Source organism: Prionailurus bengalensis, chromosome E4, assembly GCF_016509475.1.
Source record: "Prionailurus bengalensis isolate Pbe53 chromosome E4, Fcat_Pben_1.1_paternal_pri, whole genome shotgun sequence".
NCBI lineage: Eukaryota > Metazoa > Chordata > Mammalia > Carnivora > Felidae > Prionailurus > Prionailurus bengalensis.
This window is the reverse complement of record NC_057360.1, coordinates 33,150,976-33,172,418: the sequence shown is the minus strand read 5'-3', so window position 1 is coordinate 33,172,418 and position 21,443 is coordinate 33,150,976. Positions and strand designations below refer to the sequence as shown.

Below are 21,443 nucleotides of genomic sequence, written 5' to 3'. Positions count from 1 at the left end.
TTCCAAGCAAAGCTTTGAGCTAACAGAGAGGGACAACCCAAGCACCCTCTGACACAGGGGCTGGTAAGCCTTGTTTGTGAAAAGCTGGAGAGTCAGTATCTTAGGCTTAGCCGGCCATATCGTCTATATGGCAACTACTCAGTCTGCCCTTATCACCTGGAAGTAGCCATAGCTCATACCTGAATGAATGGGCACGTCTGTGTCCTAGTGAGACCTATTTACAGAAATGGACAATGGGTAGATTTGGCCCACGGGCCATAGTTTGCCCACCCTGCTGTAAAGCAAGATTTTGGTTTTGCCAAAGCATTGGCCCCCTAATGACCTGCCCAGGGGGACAGAGGAGCCTGGTTCCAGCCCATTCCTACGGTGGGTCACTCTTCTTCTGAGTTCACTCAACTTAACTAGGACCTGCATGCACAGCTCCCTGCCCAGCTCCTGGATGGGTCCCATAATCACCCACTAGCCAGGTGTCCCTTCTATATCTACAGGATCAATGGAAACACAGCCCTCCACCGGGACATCTACCCATCAGTCAGTCTCCAGATCCAGAAGAACTTTGCCAAGAGCAAGTGGAGGGTAGGTCGCCCTTTCTGGGGAGGTAGCAGGCTCTTCTGGGCCACTGGAGGCTGAGCTGGGGCAGGGCTGGTGGAGGGGCTGTCCTTGGGGCTTCCTAGCAGACACTGGAGCTCCCTGGACCCTCTCTGAAATGAGAAGTGGGCAAGTTTCAAGAGGCCACAGGGCAAAGGGAAAGTTTGAGCCCTGCAGCCCTCTGGGAGTGGAGGTGGCCAGAGGCTGCTCTTGTGTCTCCTCAGCAAGCCTTCAATGCAGCAGCTGTGGTGCATCACATGAGGAAGCTGCACATGAACTTGCACAGCCCAGGCATCCACCCAGAGGTGGAGAACAGGCCTCCCGTCACTCAAGCCTCAGAAGCCTCCAGACCCAGCTCTTCTGAGCTCACCATCACCGAGGCACCTGCCCTGGACCAGAGTGGCGCACTTCCTGCCCTGCCCCGGCTGCCCTGCCAGCACGGCCCCCGGACCGCTGCGCCCGGTGGCAGGTCCCTCAACTGCCTGGTCAATGGCTCGCTCCGCATCAGCAGCAGCCTGGTGCCCATGCAGCAGGGGCCCCTGGCCGCTGGGCCCTGTGGCTGCTGTTCTAGTTGCCTGAGCATCGGGAGCAAAGAGAAGTCCTCTTACTGCTCCGAACCCACACTCCTCAAAAAAGCTAACAGAAAACAGTACGTATTTTCAGCCAAAGACAGAGGCCTAGCCCTGCTCAGGCAAAGGGACTGAAGACACTGACCAGAGGGAGGAGGCTCTGCAGGGTGGGAAGAGCTCTGGATCAGGGGTCAAGGGAAGTGCCTCCAGTCCTGTCCCTCCCACTAGCTGTGTGGCTGCTGGCAGACCAGGCAATGTGTCTGTTTCTGGTTTGCTCATCTGTAAAATCCTACCCACCTGCTCAGCCTGCCTCTCAAAGGTACTTAAAAGTTTAGTGAAGCAACAGGAATTATAAATGCCTGCAGAAAACTGGGCACGTGTGAGTGATGCGCACTAGATTCCTTGACTTTCCAGAACCGCTGTGTTGGGGGAGGAGGGGAGCTTCGTTGTCATCTTGGTCTTTTCGGCAAGGGCTTGTACTTTCCAAACCTGATAAAGGGAGGGCTGAGTGGATGCCACGGTCACGGGGAACCACCCAGATCTTCTTGCTTCCACAAATACTTCACAGCCTGCTGCCTCGTTTGCTTTCCAGGAACTACAAATCAGAGGTCATGGTGCCGGTTAAAGCCAGCGGCAGTTCCCACTGCCGGGCGGGGCAGACTGGAGTCTGTCTCATCATGTGATCCCCGGAGTCCACGCCTGTGTCAATTTTCAGGTGAGGCGACCAGAGGTGGGAGGGCCAGGGCGGGGGGCTCGGGGAGGGTTTCTGGCCCAGAAGGAGAGCCCCAGCACAGGGTCTGAATGAAGGGGTCTGAGGGGCACCGGAAGCGGCAGACCCACTCCCACCCTGAACCCATTTCCTCTGCAGGAGAGTTGTCATCTCTTCTCTACCCTTCCAAACCCGGCATCCACCCTGCAGCGGGGAGGAAGGCGGAGCAAGCGGAGCAGGGCCTGGCAGGAGTGGTTTAGGGTCGGAAGCAGCACGCTGCCGCCCCAGGGCAGACCCTCACGGAAGGCCCAGCAGTGAGCCCCGAGGCACGGAGGCCTCGTTGAAGCCGTGGGCAGGAGGGCGGCATCCACCCGTTTCCAGGTCTCCCTGACCTGCCTGCTCTGCGCCCCCACACCCTGCGTGCCGTGGCTCTGTGCAGTGTACTAGGTAGCTCTTGCCCGGGTCTGTGTTGTTTGTGATGAAAAGCTTAATGGGCTGGCCAGGCTGTGTCACCTTCTCCGAGCAAAGCCATATGGAGCATCGACCCAGACTCCGGCTCAGCACATACTCGCTCCTGCCTGCCAGGCCTTTGTCCTCACGGCCAGAATGGGCTCATTAATGTAGTCGCTTGCCCATCTGCATGAATGACAGTCAGCTCTGTGGGCCACCCGTGAGCTCTCAAGTTCCCATCCTTGGCTTTAGGATTAGCTCCAACCGGGCTGAGACGTGGCCAGCCTGCCCCCGGCTCACTTCTGAACCACCTCCCTCCCTGCCCCAGGCCCAAAGCAGCCCCACAGCCTCCAAGATGAAAAAGAAAGAAATCAATGATTAGGTACTGCGAGGAATCCTTATCCTGACCAAGACGCCCCACCCACACCCAATGAAGTACAAATTGCAAGTTGACGGTTTTCATTTCAGATGGTTAATTCTCATCCTGCTTCTGCTCTTCTTTCTCTCCCTGGAAATCGGGGACCTTATTCTTGTCCCTCCCTAGTTTTCTTGTACCCCGTCCCCTCCAGCTTCATGCTCGGTGTTGTGCTCAATAAAACGGACATATTTTTCTCTACGAGGCTTCATGTGGTTCTTCTCAAAGTCAGCAGTGGCTCTGGGACTTCTGAGCCCGTGCCGGGTGGAGAGCCTGGGGTCTGGCAGGGGGGTGGCTGATGCAGACTGGGAGCATAAGGTATGCCAGGTACTTAATGACAGGAGTTTTGCGCACTGACTCACTGACTCCTCAGAACGCCCCCCGGGGTACGGGTCTGTGCGAGCCCGAGCCGTCAGGCTCCAGCATCCATTCTCCTAATGACTGTGGTAGACGATCATGAGTTTAAAACCCAGCTCTGCCCTGCCCTCTGCCTCATCTGTGACCTTGGGGGGGGGGGGGTTACACAGCCTGTGCCTTTGTTTCCTCACTTGTCAAATGGGAACAGCACCTACATCACGAGATAATGCACATGATGTCTCTCGCGCAGTGCTCAATAAGTAATTAACGTGATTGATAATAGTCAAAAAGTTAATGTAGGTAAAACGCCTAGCACATTGTACAGGCTGTGGTTAGCACCCTCACGTCACGCCTTTTCCATATGTGCCACACACACGCAGTTACCCGTCATCCATTTGCAACTTCTCTTTGAGATCCCAAGAGACACAGGTTCTGCCTCTGGAGCTGGGTGAATTTGGATACAATACTTCCCTTCTCTGGATTTCTATTTCCTCATCTGTAAATGAGAAACTGGATCGCTGCTCAAAGATGAAAATACTTGGTCTGGTCTCTCAAGGAAGGGATCCATTGGGTCCTGGGGCAAAGGGGTCCAGTCACCCTAAGTTTGGGTGATGAGCAAGCTATACTGAGCAAAGTGGGGCAGCCTATGCTTCCTACACCACCAGGCGTTGGGCTTGAGCAGGGGAGCACCCAGGAACCCCAAGTGCGGGACAGACACAAGTGACAGAGATTTACTTAATGGGGAGGCCATTTTCTGAAACTCTTTCAACCTCCAGACTTCTTTCCAAAGATTTTTATTGGGCTTTTAGTTTGTACATCACTTTTTGTTAAGATTTTGGGTTCGTCCAGGACTCAGCCTCAATGGAGGATGAAGGGCATGCACGCTGCCCAGCCAAGCTCCCTGCACTTGAGAGCTCCCAGTCACAAAGGCACGGCCCGCCTCCACCCTCTCTGTCTCTCAAATGTAATTTCCCATCATCTCGGGCTCAGCTGCAGCCCAGAACAATCTTAACAGCTGCACACCAGGGGTGGACCACGTTGTGCTTTCGACTGTATAAAAGTCTCCTGGAGCTGGAAAGCATTCCAACCCAGTCTGTCCTCCAAAAGTAAAGAGGGCAGACGGGCAGGGCCAGGGGCTGGAAGCCGGCACATCACTTACAGGTGGCATAGTAGAGCACACGCCCATTGATGTGGTCACGGATCTGTTCCACGTGCTTCTCCAGCCCCGTCAGGTCTGCCGAGCGAAGCTCGATGGCCTGGCTCCCCCGAAGCAGCTCCAACTCCATGTCTGAGGCAGATGGAACAGCAAGGGGAGGAGGCGCTGGTGAGATACCCGAAGACTCCAAACCCTTCTCTTCCCACCCGCTTGGCAGCAGCCACAGGTGAAATCACCTGTGGGGGAGCCTGGTCACTAAGGCAAGTTCTCTCCAGCCTCATGGCTCTCCACCCGTACCCTACTCTAGAGAAACCAGACCCAGAAATCCCCTAGTCTCCCCCTCTGCTCTAGGCAGAGCAGTTGTCCCAGACTCGTGAGGGAGGCCACTGGCACCGAGATTACCAACCTACCACTATTGGACTCAGACACTGCCATCCCACTAATGGTCCTCAAGTGGGCACCATGGCAAAAGCGCTGGCTGGGGGACCAGAATTCCTCCGCGCTTTCCCTCCCCCAAATACCACCCCAGATAAATCTAGTCCTCCCGCCAGGTCTGTTCCCCACGCCGCCACCAGATCCTGCGGAGGATGTGGAGGACAGCCTGTCCCTCCTGTCACTGTCACCCTAGGAAAGAGGCCCCTCTACCACACTCCTGAGAGCTGGCACCCAGCATCAGCCTGAACTTTTCCAGGAATAAGGAGGGGGTGCACTGCCTCACAGGGTTCCAACTTCAGGCAGCTCTAGCTGTTAAAAAAGGTTTCTCATGAAGCCAGAGTCTGACCACTTCTGGCCCCCAGCCGGTTGTCCCAGGTCTGTCTCCTAGGGGTGTGGGAATATATTTGCTCTGTCTCCCACATGGAAGTCGTTCAAATGTCTGAGGCCGCGTCTTCTCAGATCAAATCTCCCTAGCTCCTTCACCCGTTTTTCATCCAATACAATTATGGACGCTTCTCTAACTCCCAGCCCTGCTCACCCTCCCTCTGATATGTGCAGGCTTTGTCAACATCCTTTCTGAGGATATAGTAGCCACCACTGAACACCACCCGCCAGGTGAGATCCCACCAGCAGAGTGTAACAGGGGCATTACTGGGATGCCAGTCAGTCAGTGGGCACCCATATGGACCTTTGGGTTGATCAAGTATTGAAATTTTAGCAGCTGCTATTATGTTCCCTGGTCCCCTCCCCCAGGAGGCCCCTATGCATGATCTTCCCCCAAATCCTGCAATTAAAAGTAAATTCCTGAGGTGCCCGGGTGGCTCAGTAGGTTAAGCATCCGACTTAGGCTCAGTTCATAATCTAAAGGTTTGTGGGTTTGAGCCCCGCGTCGGGCTCTGCGTGGACAGCTCAGAGCCAGAGCCTGTTTCGGATTCTGTGTCTCCCTCTCTCTCCACCCTTCCCCCACTCATGCTCTGTCTCTGTCTCTCAAAAATGTATAAATGTTAAAAAAAAAATTTTAAAAAGCAAATTCCTACAGACAAGTAAATGCCTGTTCCATTGCTACCACCTGGCCTTTTCCGGTTGGTAGACGCATGACCCACATCTGGAGGGCAGGACAGGTCTTGTGAGCATCTCTGCATTCCCCGCAGCCCCATCACTGTGCCTCATATTCCTAGGTGCTCAAGACTCCCTTCTGGTCTCGCCCCCTTAGCACTGCTCGCTCTGACAAGGGTGGGCCTCAGAGACCTGGGGTTGGGACCAGCCTCCTGGGATGCCCAGGAGTCCGAGCCCCGGGACGGAACCCTCACCTTTCATCCTGTCCATCATCTCCATGGTCTCCCCAAACAGCTCCTCTGCCTCTGTCTTGACGCTCAGGATCCGGCTTCCCTGCTCCCCCAGCATGGGGCTACGACCCAACTGGTCCTTCAATTCAGCATATTTTTGCTTTATTCTCTCAAATCCCTGAAAAACGTGGAACAATCTCAGTGTCACCATCACCGCCACCCAAGGTTCTAAAGACCTTTGGCTAAACCACTCGATACCATCCAGATCAACACACGGGCATGAGGTGCCTCCTGATACTCCCCAGAGGGTTGCTTTTGCCCAGGAAAATCCCTAGGCCACAAACTATACCTTAAATTCCTTCTGTATTTCCCTCCCTCCCCCTGAGCTCCTGTCATTTCCTGCCTAACTTCCCGCACGGTGCCAGGCACTTAGTTGTCCCGTAGCAGCATATTTGGCTGCCTGCCACTATACTGGGACCATGAGAGCCAAAGTTCCTGGTATGCTGGAGACCCAGACCAGAGGCTCTCTGATCACCTCTCTGGCATAATTCCAACAATGGTGGGACCCAGATTAGGCTAAGTCAAGACTGCCTCTCTGGGCTGGGTAGCCACAAAGGGGACAAGTTCTGGACTGGGTATCAACAGACCTGCTTTGTAGGTGAGCTTTGGGCCCTGACAAAGTTACCTGTCCATCTGTAAATGGGGAGGGACTGGGTAGATCATTCACAACACCCCTGACCACCTCCCCAGAGGTGGCCCAAGGTAGAGTCCTGAAGCCCTTTCTGACGATTCTAGAATAACATGTTGGAATTGCTTTCGAGCCCAGGGTCTCACAAAGCATACAGAGTCCTCTCCTGCTCAGGACCCTCACCCTGGCTGTGCTGCCTAGGATGAAGTCTGTCAGCTCGTACCTCCTGGGCGCTCAGCGCCTGCTGTTCAGCGCCTTCCGCGAGCTGCTGGGCCTGAGCTGCCTGTGCCCGCTGCTGCCTAGCCTGCAGGCGGAGCGCCTCCATCCGTGCTCGGAAGTCACCCAGCTGCTCCGTCATGCCAGCCACCAGTCTTTCCGCTGGCCCCAGCACCTGCTGAACCTTTGGGGGGAAAGGGACACCTGGGTTGTGGTGGGTCTCACAAGTGGGGGCCTCGTCCTCCCCCTGCCCGACTCATCAGGCAGTGAAAACTCTCTCCAACCAGGATACCGCTGTGGTCCCCCTGCCGATCCTCTATCTGCCCCCTGACATCCAGGGCCCTCCCTCTCCAGCTCAGCTGCCCCCCGCCCCCACTGCAGCCCAGAGCCCACCCCTGGCCATCTGCACCCAGCCACAGGACCAGAAAACCAAGGGCTCAAAGCTGGGCCCAGAGCTCATAGTCCTCCCTCTCTAGGTCCCCATCCAAGTCACTTTCTGGCACTTTCTAGCCCTTGTGCCTGAATCTGTCTCTTCATTCTCAAACACGGGGGGAGAAAGCCACACCACGTCACCTCAGCAACCCTTTCCTGGATAAGCCGAAGGGAGCGGCTGGTGCCTTGCATGGTGTCCTGAGCCTCCTGCAGTGCCACTGTGCCCTGACGCAGGTTCCCCACCACATCCTCCACCTGGCCCTCCACCACGTGGGCTCGGCTCCTGGGGACCGAGGAGTGGAGGAGAGCGGAGAGAGAAGGAGTAAGCAACAGTGAATGAATAGATGTGTGGCTCAACTTGTACAGCAGTTCAAGAGAACATCCTTCCCAGCCCAGACTGATCAGGGAAGATTAATTCAGTAGCTTTTCCATCCCAAGGCCCCGCCAAGCAGACGTGGTATCAATGTGGGTGTTATGTCTGAGATACCCTTCGGGCACAGTTTCCAATGTGGAAGACAGGGTCACGTAGTAAAGTTTCCCGTGGATGCTGTTTATCACCTCATCATCCCCCCCACCACGGCAAGCACCTCTCCTGTCCCCCAGCCCTCTGCACCCCTCTGACGTGTACAGATTCTCTTCCCTCTTCCCGCAACCAAAGGAGTTGGGGAGCAAAGCAGCAGGCCAACCCTGGGCAGGGAGAAGCACGGGGCCCAGGGCCATACCTGGCCTGCTCAGCCTCAGCCTGGAGCCTGCGAGCCCGAGCAATGTCCTTCTTGGTCTGCGACAGCACCAGGTCCACATTGGGTAGCCTGGCTGCGATGGCCTGGATCTCATTCATCTTCCGCAGGACGGTGGCGGAGTCTGTGGGCAGCCACAGGGCCAGCACGGCCTCACTGACCTCCTGGATGGTGGCTGCATCAGTGTCAGGGTCTGGAAGACAAGCCGTCCATCAGACCGGGGGAGTCTAGCCCCCAAAAATGAGAGGCTTCTCGAGGCCGAGCAGCGCCATGGGAAGCGCCACGGTGACATCTCGGCCCCGGCCGCCCACGGAGCTGCTGCGCCCTCTCAGGCGCACTCAGGTGCCCATTCTCGGTTTCCGGGAACGCTGCAGGAGGATGATTGTGGACACAGCTGTGGCAACTCCGTGTCTGGTGCCACAGGAAGCTGCAGGCTGGAGAGAAGGAGGTGGTGCCAGCCAGCTGGTACTGCACAATGCCTGGAGCACAAACATAATCAGCCCTAGACTGGGGAGAGCGGCCAGCAACTGGAACTGACTGCTTCCTTGGCAGTGAGACCCCTTCCACGCGCCCCTCCTCAGGCCAGAGTGCTCATTTTTGCAAAGGCAGAGAAAGATTGCCAGGTCTTTGCTCAAATGTCACCTTCCCGGGGAGGCCGCCCCTGGCCATCCGATCTAGAGTTGCAACCTTCACCTGTGCCAATGCCCCTTATCCTCCTTCTCTGCTTTATCTTTCTCCCTAGCATCTATTGCCTCCCACATGCCGAACCCTTAACTCATGTCTCTGGTTTTCTGTCTGTTACCCCACTAGAAGCTCCACGATGGCAGTGCCTGGGCGTCATCCGTATCCCTGGCCCCTGCCGTGGTGCCTGGCCCCTGGAGGCACTTGGTGTTTGCAGAGTGAATGAATGACTAAAGGCCCTCCAGACCCAGGCCTCTCCTTTACTATTCAAGCAAACTGGGACAAGTCAAATGGCTTCTCTAAGCTCAGTTTCCAGATCTGTGAAATGGAAATAAGGATCCTCAACCTGAAGGGACGAAATGAAACACTCAATCAGCAAGGGTCTTACAACCAACTCTGAGTCAGAGAATAAGGTCAGACGTAGAAGTACTATCTCCTCTCTATGTTTCCCTTTCACTTGTACACATTCCAGGTACAGACGTGGTAGGAGAGGGGGCACCTGCCCACCCAGATGCTTTGTCCTGGGGCTTGGGGCCAGAATGTGGGTGACTGAGACTGCAAATCAAATCAGACTCAGTCCCCATCCTTACAGAGCTCAAAGCCTAGTGGGACAGACAAACACATAACAAGGAAGGCCAGCCTGAGTGATGAGGTTGAGCACAGGGAGCTCAGACAGCCACTGGAGGAGCGCCTAACCCCATCTGATGGGTCCGGTGAGGGGGTGGTCAGGGGGGCTCCTGGAGAATGGGCCATCTAACGGATTCTTATAGGGGGAGTAGGAATGAGCCAGGTCAAGAGAGGTGGGACAGGGGAGCAATCCAGGAAGAAAAACATTAACAAAACTCTGTGTGTGTGTGTGTGTGTGTGTGTGTGTGTGTGTGTGTAACAGTACAGCAACCTACAGTGTGGACAACAGAATGAGAAGAATCCCACCCACATTCCCTCCAAGCTGGATGCTCTTAGGCAGGTTACTTAACCTCCCTGTGCCTGGAGTCCCCTGCTACAACGTGGTAAGCAGTCACGATTAAATAACGCAATACCTATGAGGCACTTAGACCAGTGCCAGGCACTTAGTAAGAACTCAGTAAGCCAGAGCTATTTTTGTTAATTCCATTTGAAAACGTGGGAAAGACCATGGGTCCTCCTTCCTCCAGGGGCCTTCCACACACCCCACGCACCGACCCTATGCACCACAGCCACTGGTACCTGCACCTCCTACACAGTGGTCTAGAGGCCAAAACCCATTCCCATGGGCACTATGAGAACTGTCCTGGGCCCTTCACAGGTGCAGGCTTTCCCACACCCTGTGCCTTCTCCTTGCCCCTGATCCTGTCAAAGGACTTGACCTGAGGCACACGTATAACATAGAAAACAAAAGGGTCCCCTCAGCCCAGTGACTCCCTGCTTGTTCATGTGAGCCCAGGCTGCACCCCAAAGAGAGACTTCCTACTCACCTCCTACCCCCTGGCCAGGGCTGACACAATTCAGCCTTCACTGGGCTTGGGTTGGGGGAAGATCTTATCTATGAGTCTGAACTCCAAATTTTGGCCTGCCCCTTTGTCCAGGTTTCTTTTTTTTTTTTTTAATGTTTATTTATTTTTGAGAGAGAGAAAGAGAGTGTGAGCAGGGGAGGGGCAGAAAGAGAGGGTGACAGAGGATCTGAAGCAGGTTCTGTGCTGAGAGCAGAGAGCCAGGGGCTCAAACTCATGAACCATGAGATCACGACCTGAGCTGAAGTCGGAGGCTGGTTACTGACTGAGCCACCCAGGCACCCCGTCCATGTTTCTTGAGCACCATTTCCCTACAACCACTCTCTCCCACTCTGGGGTTCCCTGGGAGTCTGACTCCAGCCTGGCCTCAGGCAAGCCATGGCTCCCAACAGATCCTCCCTGCCTCTCTCCAACCTGCCTGTTTGGAGCAAAGGCATTGCAAGAGTAGCACGAAGAGGCCTGTTGTAACACCAAGCCCTCAGCTCATATTAACTGGGCTCCCAGCCAAGCAAATTCCCTGGCAGGGAACAGAACTCTAATAATATCAACTCATATTCCTGAGGCAACTTTAATTTTTCAAAGCACACTTTACATCAGTCACTAGATCCCCAGAATCAACGTGAAATACTACCATCCCAGCTCGCAGAAGTGAAAGGTGAGGCAAAGAGAAAAGCAACCTGCTCAAAGTCACAGGTTTCCTGAGTGCTATCCAGGAATCTTTCCACTCCCGGGGCACCAACAGAGGGGATGTGGTTCATTTATTCATTCAACCGACACCGGGTGCTTTTCTGTGTCTGGCCTCATGCGGGGTGCCAGTGACACAGTGAATAAGACAGGCAGCCATCCCTGCCCTCCTGCAGTTTAGAGTCTAGTGGACAGACAGACAGTGCATCCCGAGACGAATGAATTCAACAACCACAGGCTCAGAGCAAAGCAATGAAGGTCAGACGCTGGGAGTGGTGGTGGGGGTTGGGGGGATTGGGAGTGGGTACCAGATGGGGTGGTCAGGAAAGCGCCTCTAGGGAGATGATATTTAAATTGAGACCATAAGGAATAGAATCAGCAGCCTTGGAAAGAGCATTCCAGGCAGAGAAAGAGCAAGTATAAGTCTCTGAGGTGGATAAGAGTCAGCCTGTTCAAGGATGGGCAGTGAGCAAAGCAGTGAAGACACGGCCACACCCGGGAGGTGAGCAGAGGCCACAGTAACTCCAAGAATGAGGGGAAGCCAGTGAGGGATTTGAAGCATTTTTTCAAAGATGTTTTGGGTTGTTCTGTTGAGAGTGAACTGTAAGGGAGCAGGGGTGGGGAAGGGAGAATAAGTGAAGGGCTGTGGCAGCCATCCAGCTGAGTGGTAGGCACCTGGCCCAGGTGGCCTGGAGGCCAGGGAAGGAGGCAGCCAGCTGCTGTGTCAGGGACAGGGAATGGAGGGTCTAGGGCCCTCTCAGGCCGAAGGAGGGAAAGGGCCAGTCTCACCTGACAGGAAGTCTCGGACCTGCTGGATGAGGCGCCGTGTGCGTCTGACATCTTCCTCCATCTGGGAGCGGCTGGCGCTCACCTGGGTCTCCAGGCGCTGAGCGTCTGACTGCACCTTCGAGGCGGCCTCCTCTGCTGCCCTGATCTACCAACACACGCTATGGGTCAGCAGTGATCAAGGCCCCAGGAGAACCTCGCAGCAGCCCTCAGGGATTCTGTGGACACCCGCTACCCTAGATCTACCAGGGAAACATTTGTTGCTAACCTGGTTTGGCTCTGGAAAAAATGATGTAGAGTCAGGTAGAAAACACAACACAACAAAACAAAACTGTCAGAACATTGGCCCCAAACTCTACCTCTCTCTTGCTGTGGGGCCTCAGACAAGTCACCTAGCATCCCTGGGCTTTTGTCTCCTGGCTGTGAAATAAAAACTGACCTGCCCTAGGGATCCCATCCCCTTAGCCTTTCTCTACATGTGCCCACCCCACCTTGGCTGCACCCACCATCTGCCTGGTCTGCTGGAGCTGGGTGTTGAAACCCTGCAGCTGCCTGGCCACCTGGCCCGCAGTCCGGAAGGCCCCACCCGCTTTGGGGAGGGCGCCTCTGCAGTGAGAGCCACATGCCGTGCCGTTGTCTCGGGGACACAGCTCTCCGGGGCACGCTCCTGGGGTACAGGCCGTCTGCCTGGAGCCCCCACAGAGCTGTGGAGAGAAGGAGATGTCAAAGAGGGTACCCAAGGCTCTTCAACAACCACTCCTATCCCACACCCAAGAAACAAACCGCCAGACATCTCCATAGCAACCAGGCACCAGAAACTTGTTTCCTTGGCAACCACTGAGCACACCGTGAGGGGCCAAAGATTGGGATGGGTGGGGGAGTAGGGTAGGGTCACAGTGCCCTCGTAGGAAAAGTATGGCAGCAGTTGACGTGTGACAGACTGCAGCAGGGAGATCCAAGAAGTGGGGCTCCATGCCATGAGTCACCTTGTTAATGGTGGGCATCAGATCAGGCAAGGAAGCCATCCCCAGGCTTAGAGCTGCGAGCTGGGGACCTCCGGCTCCCGTTCCTCCTCCCACTTGCCCCTCCAGCCTCTCTGCCTCTCTCCGGCTGTCCCTGAGCTGGAGGAGCAGGTGGAAGCCGTCGGAGACCTGCTTAGCAGCCTGGGAGGACCGCTGGTAGGCTGCAGTCAGCACCCGGAAGGCCCCTGTGGGAAGACGAGGGGAGAACTGAGCCGCCGCTGGCCCTGGAGGCTGGGAGACGGAGGGCAAGCAAGAGCGGAGCCCAGGTGCGGTGTGTCGTGGCCGCGCATACCTAAAGGATCTGTACTGCTTATCCTTTCAAACTGTTCCTTCTTGCTCTGATATATAACGAGCAGGCGATTGAAGCTTCTGTCCAGATTCTCCAGGTCTCCCGGGAGGGACAAGGTCTCCTCCTCTAGGGCCAGATCAGGCTGCAGGCCCTGGAGAGTCCGCCTGAGACGGGAGAAGAGCTTTGGCTAAGATATGGGAAGGAGGCTGCCTCCCCAGAACCCAGCAGCCCCTCGGAGAAACCTCTCTGAGTCAGGAAAAAGGCAACAGAATGCAGACCCTGCAGGCTGAGGAGGGATCTGCTGGAGAGCCAGCACAACCTGCCCCCCACCCCTGTCCCTCGGCAGGCAGATCGCAAGAACCTCTCCTTCCCTGACCTGTGTGCTTCAACCTTCCTGAGCCTGTGCCACCTCCATAGCAGGCTTCCACGAGGAGCATCACCCTAACCCGTTTCTCCTCAGCTCGCTGCAGGCTGGCTTCAGCCACCGCCTGTACCACCTGTATTGCCTGCTTGCTGGGCTCCCAAGTCTCTTCTCTACAGCCCATGCCTCCCATGAGCACCCATAGCCGCGACCCACTGGTCATCTCCACCCAAAGGGGGTCAGGATCCATCAGCCCTGGCACACAACCATTGAGTTTTCAGAGATTCCTCTCTCCCCATCTCCTTGGCTGGTCTACCAACCACAAACTCCCCCCGCCCCCGACCCCTGCAAGCTTTGCATCCTTCACCTACGGGCTTTGCTCTGGCATAGAACATCTTTCCACGGGACACCCTTCCATACCTGCATTTCCAGTCTACCAAATACCTATGGACTCACTACTGAATTTTGAGACTTAGGTCAATCACACATCTGGATGGCTCTGGGCACCGAGAAAGTCAACTAGTGCTTGGGGAATGCAAACTAATTATAGAAACTTCCAGAACCAAACCTTACAAGAAGACACCCCTGCTGGTAGGAAGGAGGTGTGGGTGGGACCGCTCCCATTCCAAAGGCAAACACAAGTTATTTTTAGAGCCCCTGCCTCTCCAATGCCCTGCACCAGGGTGACTAATCCAGAGCTGACTCTCTCCCACAGGCAGCACCGGGCACTTGAAAGAGCCCTGGGGCTCTTGCCTGCACTCTGAGTCCCAGCTCTGCCCCTCAGTGGCCACGTGACTCTGTCACATCCCCTATCTGTGCCTGTTCCCCCATCTGCAAAATGCAAGTAATAACACCCACCACCCCAACCTCATAGGAGTGTTGCAACAGTTCAAAACAAGAGCATATGTGAAAATGCTCTGTAAACTGTAAAGGGCTGTACAGTGGAAAGAAGGACCAGTGTGTGCCACTTATGTGAACCCGTGTGATATGATTCCTCCAAGTGTTTGGCAGGGAAAGGGAAATTACCTGATGGAGAAAATGGCATTGGCCACCTGGGACACCTCCTGCTCGGTGACCGAGGCACTGGAGAGAATTGCTTGGATCTGCTCCATCTTGCTCTTTGCACCCATGATCCGGGCAGTCAGGCCAGGATCCTCCAGACCCAGCCCTGGCCACAGGCTGGCAGTGGCATTGCGCAGGCCGCTGAGGCGCAAGGCCTGCCCCCGGAGGTCAGCATCGTAGCTCTGGAAGCAAGGGTGGCAGGCCACACACACTGGATAGCGGTCACAGTAACCTCGTTGGCATTGGTCACAGCGGGGTCCGGTCAAGCCAGGGCGGCAGAGGCAGCGGCCCGAGGCCTTGTCACAGCCTGGGCCCTCTGTTCCCCGGAAGTCACAGTCACAGGCTAAGGCGGGGAAAAAATGATGGTTAAGGTCGGGGGGGTCAGGAAGATAAAGGCACCTTGTGGGGAGAGCCTGAAGCGGAGGCCTATCTTCAGGGCCTGTCTACGTGGCTTAGAATAATAGACCGCCAAGGCCAGAATAAAATCAGGGCAATGGAAGCAACGAAAGCAAGCCCTTAATTTAGCACCTACTGTGTGCCAGGCACAGCTCTAAGTCAGACACTCACCCACTCACACATGAACTCGCTTTAACTTCACAGCCACTCTGTGATAGAGTTAACCTCCCTTATTTTCCCATTTGTAGAGATGAAGCAACAAGGCACAGAGCTGTTAAGTACAATGTGCCCTCAGGAAACTGAGGCCTTGGCGAAAACCACCCACACCAAGTCACTCGGCAGGACAGACACCACGCTGAGACCAGAGTTGGGTCTGGGCACTCCAAGTCCCATGCTCTTGTGGCTAGTTGTCAAACTGACTCTAGGGAAATTTAGACCTTTCCCTCAAGGCTCACTTTCTCCATCTAGGAGGGAACCCCTCCCCTTCCTGCCCCTGCCCCGGAGAGGGCTTCTGGGAAATGCTTTCTCAGGGAAGTGGGGGGCAAAGCAACCCTCCTGTCGTGGAGACAGGGGGGCGGCCTGACGTCAGCCGGCCCTGGGGTTGGGAGGCTAAGTGGGCTGGCTGGCTGGAGCAGTTGTGGGGAACCTGTGCTCTCACAGAGCTGCCAGGACCCACACCACCTGTCCAGTAAGAGATGTCCTCCCCTACCACAGACCCACCCACCGGCCCTCCACCAGGAGCCCGCCCAAGCGCCCCCACCCCCGCCCCCATTGCCTCAGCATCACGCCTCTCAGGAAGCACCCACCACGGCATCCTGTGCCTGTGTCTCCATAGGTCCGGTCAGGACACTGGCGGAGGGCTGCAGCGTTGCAGGTCAGGCCACCGAACCCTTCTCGACAGGGGCACTGCCCTGTGAACTGTGAGGGAGAGCATTGTGAGGGGACCTCCCTCGCAGGCCTGGCCTTGCCCTGGAATCGGGGGCCGTGTGCCAGATCCCTGGTCAGCACACAGAGCCCGGGACTGCCTACAGAGCGAGTGTGCCCCCCAAAACAATGGCTCCCATTCAAAGACAAGCTCTGAAGGCAAGGCCCCCGAACGGCCCTACAGAAGGTGTGACGAATCTGGCATTGCAGAAGCCTCAGAGTCACAGAGGGAGAGAGGATGGGGACAGAACCAGACCAGTCTGACTTCGGAAAGACCAGAAGGGCAGCGCTGGGGGGAGACAGAGGCTGGTGGGCAAGACCCCTTTCCTCCTCGTACCTGGTTGCACTGGGGGCTGAGGGAGTTGTGAGGGTCACAGGCACACGGCTCACAGCCCCGACCGCTGGCCAGCTTCCAGTGGTAGGGAGCGCACTGGTCACATTTGGGGCCCACCACGTGGGGCAGACACAGGCAGCGCCCGCTCTCCTCATCACACGGCATGTCCCGACGAGACCCCAGGATGTTGCAGTCACAGCCTGCAGGAGGGACGGGAACTGAGCTCACAAGACAACCAAAATGCACCCCTAGGGGACACACATCAGGGAGACAACCCAACCCGGGAAAAGAACCAGGCAGCGTCGTTCTTTCCAGAGAACCTACCTGCCTGACTCACGAGGCCACTGCACTTTCCTCCCTGGCACCTGGCAGCTTGGCCACCCACCCGCCAACTCCCTCGGGGCGACTCAGTCCCACCTTCTAACCTGGGCCTGTGCTGCCACCTGCTGGAGGCCCATGGCGTGGCATCCGGCACACACCACAGAGAGGCACTCACGACTCTGGTGGCCGGTGCAATCTTCCCCATGATATCCCAGACTGGGTCCCCCTACTCACGGTGGCAGCCCTGTGGGTTAGCATATGTGAGTCCTGTAAATCCCGGCTTGCACAGGTCACAGCGCTCCCCCTGCACATGCTCCTTGCACACGCACTGCCCAGTCACTGGGTCGCAGGGAACGCCCGGCACGGCCCCATCGGGATCACACTCGCAGGCTGAGAGACAGAAGCAGCCACCACAGCAAGAAGAAAGAAGAAAAACAGAAAGTTCAGAGCAGGCTGTAGAAGCCAGACTGCCTGGTTCAAACCTTTATTCCAGCACGTACTGGCTTACAACCTTACAACCTTAGTCAAGTTACTTGAGCCCCCGGTGCCTCAGTTTCCCCATCTGTAAAATGGGGATAATTATACAACGCTCATGGGTTTCCTGTGAGAAACAACTGAGTAAATGAAAGGCGGGTAGAACAGCGCTTGGCGCACATTAAGTACTATAGAAGTTTTTGTTGTCGTTGTTTGCCGAACGACTGCTATATGCCAAGCGCTGAGCTGTGCACGCATGCATGTTGCCTTATGAAATCCTCAGGATAACCCTGAGGTTACTCAAGGCCACCCAGCAAGCAACTGCAGGAAACAGAAGTCAACTCTTTCCATAAATAATATCAACAGGAAGTGAACTAGCGTTCTTCAACTCCCACACCTAGACCTCTCGGCAAGCCTTTCAGAATGCAGATTCTTCCTTCATCTAAAAAGTCTGGTGATTAACCCCGCCTGATTCAGATTGCTTCAGTCCATTTTGCTCTCTCTCGTGTACAAACTCACTGGCCCCTGTGAACGTGCTAAGTCACTGCTGGGAGTTCGGTGCATATGCTCATTCACCAAACATTTCCTCAGCACCAGCCATGTGCCTGTCATTGCACGAGGGCCCAAGGATATGAGACACAACCTTTGCCATGGAGGAGTTCTCGATATTGGGGGACATGGAAAAATACGGAGCAAACCGCAATACAACACGGTAAAGGCATGTGTACGGACGAAGTACTTATTCTGCCTTTTCCAGGTATGATTGACATTGCCAAACAGTGTGCGTGTTTCTCGACAGCAGGAACTATATCTTATATTTACTTTTGTCCCTCCTGTGTCCAAAATAAGGGCTATGTAGGGGCGCCTGGGTGGCTCAGTTGGTTAAGCATCTGACTTCCACTCAGGTCATGATCTCGCAGTTTGTGAGTTCGAGCCCTGCATCGAGCTGTGTACTGACAGCTCGGAGCCTAGAGATGCTTCACATTCTGTGTCTCCCTCTCTCTGCCCCTCCCCTGTTCACGCTCTGTCCCTCTCTCTCAAAAATAAATGAACATTAAACAATTTTTTTTAATTAAACAAAATCAGGGCTACATCATGATTGATTGACTGATGGATTGATGGTCCAGAGAGGTAAGGTGATTTGCTTAGATGTGCCCAGCTAAGTTAAAACAACTCCCCACAAGTTCTGGCAAACGACGAAGTCTTCACGCTTCCTGAGGGCTTGTGTGTCCCCAGGGACACGTGCTCCGTGGTACCCAGAGAGGATGGGGAGTAATAGGCAGATGATACGCTAGGTCCCCAGAGCCCCTACTCACGGATACAGGTCTCTTGAATGGGAGCTCCAGGACGCCGGTTGCGGAAATAGTGCAGCTGACACCGCTCACAGTTCTTGCCCTCGGTGTGGTCCCGGCAGTCGTCACACACACCTCCGTGCGCCCCCTGGCTAGCGGCGAACACAGCTGGGTCGAAGTGACAGGTCTCAGAGTGCCCGTTGCAGTCGCACGCTGCAAAAGGACATTCCCAGGGCTGACCGTAGGCCAGCACCACCACCATCCACAAGGCATATGCCATGCTAATGCACTAGCATCTCTTGCAACTCTGCAAGATGTTCAGGTTCAGGAAATGGGGAAACTGAGGCCCGAGGAGCCTTGTGTGACTTATTTAAGGTTATATGGCCAGTAAGAAAGCAGAGCAGGGTAAGAATTCAGGCCTCTTAACTCCCAATGTGGAGACTCACCTGAGAATAATGTCTGCGTTGGGCCAGAGAGAGAGACCTTTGAATGGTCCACCCCAACCCCACCTCCCCACCCCGACTGCCACCGCGGATCTCCTCCTGGGCCACTGCCTCTCTCTGGGCTGGGGATCCTTCTTTCCCTCCCTTGTGCAGAGAAAGGCCCTGACTGCAGGGGCTCCTGTGAAGCAGGGAACCAGATAAGTCCTACACAGGACAAGACCAGTGGAGGACACAGAAGATAGAGGATCTGAGGTTACCATGAAGCCATGTGGCATGAGAAGCAAGGACCAGCCTTGGTCCCTTCAAGCCTGGCTGAGGAAAAAGTCTGGGGAGGCAGAGGGCAGGTGCAACCTAAACTCTCTCCATCCGCACAGAGCAAGGAGAGCTCACATTGCAGGGGTGCAATTAAGGTTAAACTTAAATAATAAAGAATAGACTCTCCCTGTATCCCAGGTGAGATCATTGAGGCCCAGAGGGGCCAGCACCCCAGCCAGTCACTACAGGGGAGGAGGTGAGTTCTGGACCATACGTTGGCACTCATGGGGGTCCTGGTCATCTGCAGGTCTCCAGGGCCGATTGTTGTAGAAGGGCGCACAGCGTTCACAATTGGGGCCGGCGGTGTTGTGTTGACAGACACAGATATCGTGGACCTGGAAAGGGGGCCACCAGCCATCAGGAATAATCATCAGAGGGATGTCCCAGAAATGGACCTGCCCTCTACCCACCCCACCCCCACCACCACTCAGGGTCCAGCTCAGACCGCCCCCCCTCCAGACTTCACTCGGCTCCAGTGACACTCTCAGCTGCCTGCTTGTGTGCTGGGGTGTGTGTGTGTGTGTGTGTGTGTGTGCGTGCGCGCGCGCACGCACATGCTCAGATGCATGTACCTGCCCTCCTATGCTAACTAGGTATTTAAAAAGCTCATTCTTTGCCCTTGAACATCCCCGTGAGGCCCAGTCCAAAGCAGCACCTGGAAGGTGCCCAGACACCCCTACTGGTAAACTATGGTTCTGGAAGCTTGTGGACCCTCTGCAGATTTATATTCCAGCAATCTTTGACTGCGGCTGATTGTCTAATGGGACTGCTATGATGAATTGTTACCAGACTTATTAAGATATAAAAATAGAATAGCTGTTGTGTGCTAATTGTCTTCCAAATTAAGCCCCACACCCTCAGCCTGGCATTAAAGACTCCTACCATGTCTGCTTCATCTTTATTTCCCACTCAGAACAGCACAGCCAACCTGAACCTCCAGCCGCGTCCTGTCCAAGCCCTGCTTTCCCCCACCTCTTAGCCTTTACTGATGTTTTTCTTCCTGCTTGGAATTCCCTTCTTTCTCTGGTCACCAGTAAGATCCTGCCAGCTAGAATGGCACCTTCTTCCCCAGGCCTCCCTGGTTCCCCTAATTCCGTGGATCTCAACCCTGGGTGCAACTCCAGAATCACGTGGGAAGCTTTTTAAGAACTACCATTGCCAGGCCCAACTCGATCCAGATCTCAAGGACAAGGCCCAGGCATTGGTACTTTTTAAAGTGGTGATTCCACTGTGCAGCCAGAGTTGAGAGCCCCTGGGGCTGGTGTGCCCTATCCCGCCCCTACATCCCACAGCATATTGTATTCCTCATCTATCAGCAATCCTGTTCTGCCTGGGTTCTGCTCATTTGTCTCCAGGCCCTAATAGATGACACATTCCTAGAGCTGGTGTCCCCTCTGGCCAACTCTGCAGCCCTGGGTAGAGGCTGGCCCAGAAGTGGGAAGGATGCAGCTGGCCAGAGCTCTTTTCACCTGTATTTCCCTCTAGGCCCTTCTACGTGATTTCCTAGTGCCCCTCCATCACTAGGGTAAATGAGCTCCCATACGTTAATAGAAGAGCTGAAGCTCCAAAGAATAGAAATGACAGCTTCTTCTGCTTCTGAGCGCAAAGTTGTCACTCTACGGATGCTTCCCGTGTGTGGTTTCACAGCAAACCCCCAGGGTTGCTGGTGAAGTTGGAGCTTCCCTCTCCCATCCCTGATGCATCCATCTGACTCATTAGTCAGATGGTCTGGGGTACTCTTAGCATCCACGTTAGACTCTGTTCTCTCTCACCTTCCCTGTATCTCGCCACTAGATGGGACTCTAGAGTCCCCAAACCAGTGGCTCTCCACACGGGCAGTGCTGAGAATCACCTGGGAGCTTTAAAAACCGATAATAAACTAGGAGTATCTGAGGATGGAGGTCTGGGCACTTTCTTTCTTTCTTTCTTTTTTTTTTTTTTTTTAGCTCCCCAGGAAGTTAAAACGTGTAGCCAGGATTAAGCAGCATCACCTTAAGCGCCAGGCAAGACCCACAGATTTGCTTATGTGTAACTGAAAAACAAACCATTACAAACCATAAGGCAGGCTTAAAGAAGTGCTACAAAATTCTGATCTTTGAAATAATAATTAGACTCTTTTTCAGTGTTGCTAAAAGGTTAAATACCCAAGTTTTAAATTCAGTGCCCTCCTTGTTTTATAGGTGCCCCAAGAATGTCCTCAGTCTGCTTTGGTCTTGCTCTCTCCCCTCAGCCCTTCCCACCCAGGGCTGTCACCTGCACAGCGGTAGAGGGGCTGGAAGAGGCTCCAGGCTTAGGGGCACAGCGGTCAGCGTGGCCATGACAGAAGCAGCTCCCCTGTAGACGCAACTGGGACACTGCATAGTAGGCGCTGGGGGCGTGGTAGCCTCTCTGGGGCACAGGGGCCAGCCTGGTGAAGTTGATTCTCAAGTTTGTGATTTCCCCCAGCTCTGAGAGGGGGAAAACAACACGGAGGGAGGGGATTGGGGAAGGGAAAATGAAGAAAGGAAGTTAGAGGCAAATAGTCTCCTAGG

General features: G+C 55.0%; 2 protein-coding genes across 4 annotated transcripts in view; one reads left to right on the top strand and one right to left on the bottom strand.

Moving 5' to 3' along the window:
• CAMK1G (calcium/calmodulin dependent protein kinase IG) overlaps nucleotides 1–2,932 on the top strand; it is a 29,458-nt gene extending 26,526 nt beyond the window's left edge. For both annotated transcript variants that reach the window (XM_043568916.1, XM_043568917.1), the window contains 4 exons: nucleotides 489–576; nucleotides 813–1,237; nucleotides 1,750–1,872; nucleotides 2,026–2,932. In XM_043568916.1, the coding sequence (XP_043424851.1) occupies nucleotides 489–576; nucleotides 813–1,237; nucleotides 1,750–1,840 (604 nt within the window). In that variant the 3' untranslated portion in view covers nucleotides 1,841–1,872; nucleotides 2,026–2,932. The remainder of the gene's footprint in view (nucleotides 1–488; nucleotides 577–812; nucleotides 1,238–1,749; nucleotides 1,873–2,025) is intronic.
• A 934-nt stretch (nucleotides 2,933–3,866) lies between these two features.
• Nucleotides 3,867–21,443, bottom strand: part of LAMB3 (laminin subunit beta 3) — a 61,742-nt gene continuing 44,165 nt past the window's right edge. For both annotated transcript variants that reach the window (XM_043568914.1, XM_043568915.1), the window contains exons 12-27: nucleotides 21,166–21,359; nucleotides 19,127–19,247; nucleotides 18,179–18,367; nucleotides 16,623–16,778; nucleotides 16,071–16,267; nucleotides 15,616–15,727; nucleotides 14,378–14,756; nucleotides 12,994–13,154; nucleotides 12,666–12,886; nucleotides 12,186–12,383; nucleotides 11,683–11,827; nucleotides 8,024–8,231; nucleotides 7,443–7,584; nucleotides 6,877–7,053; nucleotides 5,990–6,143; nucleotides 3,867–4,376 (exon numbers count right to left, since the gene is read on the bottom strand). In XM_043568914.1, coding sequence (XP_043424849.1) covers nucleotides 4,240–4,376; nucleotides 5,990–6,143; nucleotides 6,877–7,053; nucleotides 7,443–7,584; nucleotides 8,024–8,231; nucleotides 11,683–11,827; nucleotides 12,186–12,383; nucleotides 12,666–12,886; nucleotides 12,994–13,154; nucleotides 14,378–14,756; nucleotides 15,616–15,727; nucleotides 16,071–16,267; nucleotides 16,623–16,778; nucleotides 18,179–18,367; nucleotides 19,127–19,247; nucleotides 21,166–21,359 — 2,891 coding nt within the window. In that variant the 3' untranslated portion in view covers nucleotides 3,867–4,239. The remainder of the gene's footprint in view (nucleotides 4,377–5,989; nucleotides 6,144–6,876; nucleotides 7,054–7,442; nucleotides 7,585–8,023; nucleotides 8,232–11,682; nucleotides 11,828–12,185; nucleotides 12,384–12,665; nucleotides 12,887–12,993; nucleotides 13,155–14,377; nucleotides 14,757–15,615; nucleotides 15,728–16,070; nucleotides 16,268–16,622; nucleotides 16,779–18,178; nucleotides 18,368–19,126; nucleotides 19,248–21,165; nucleotides 21,360–21,443) is intronic.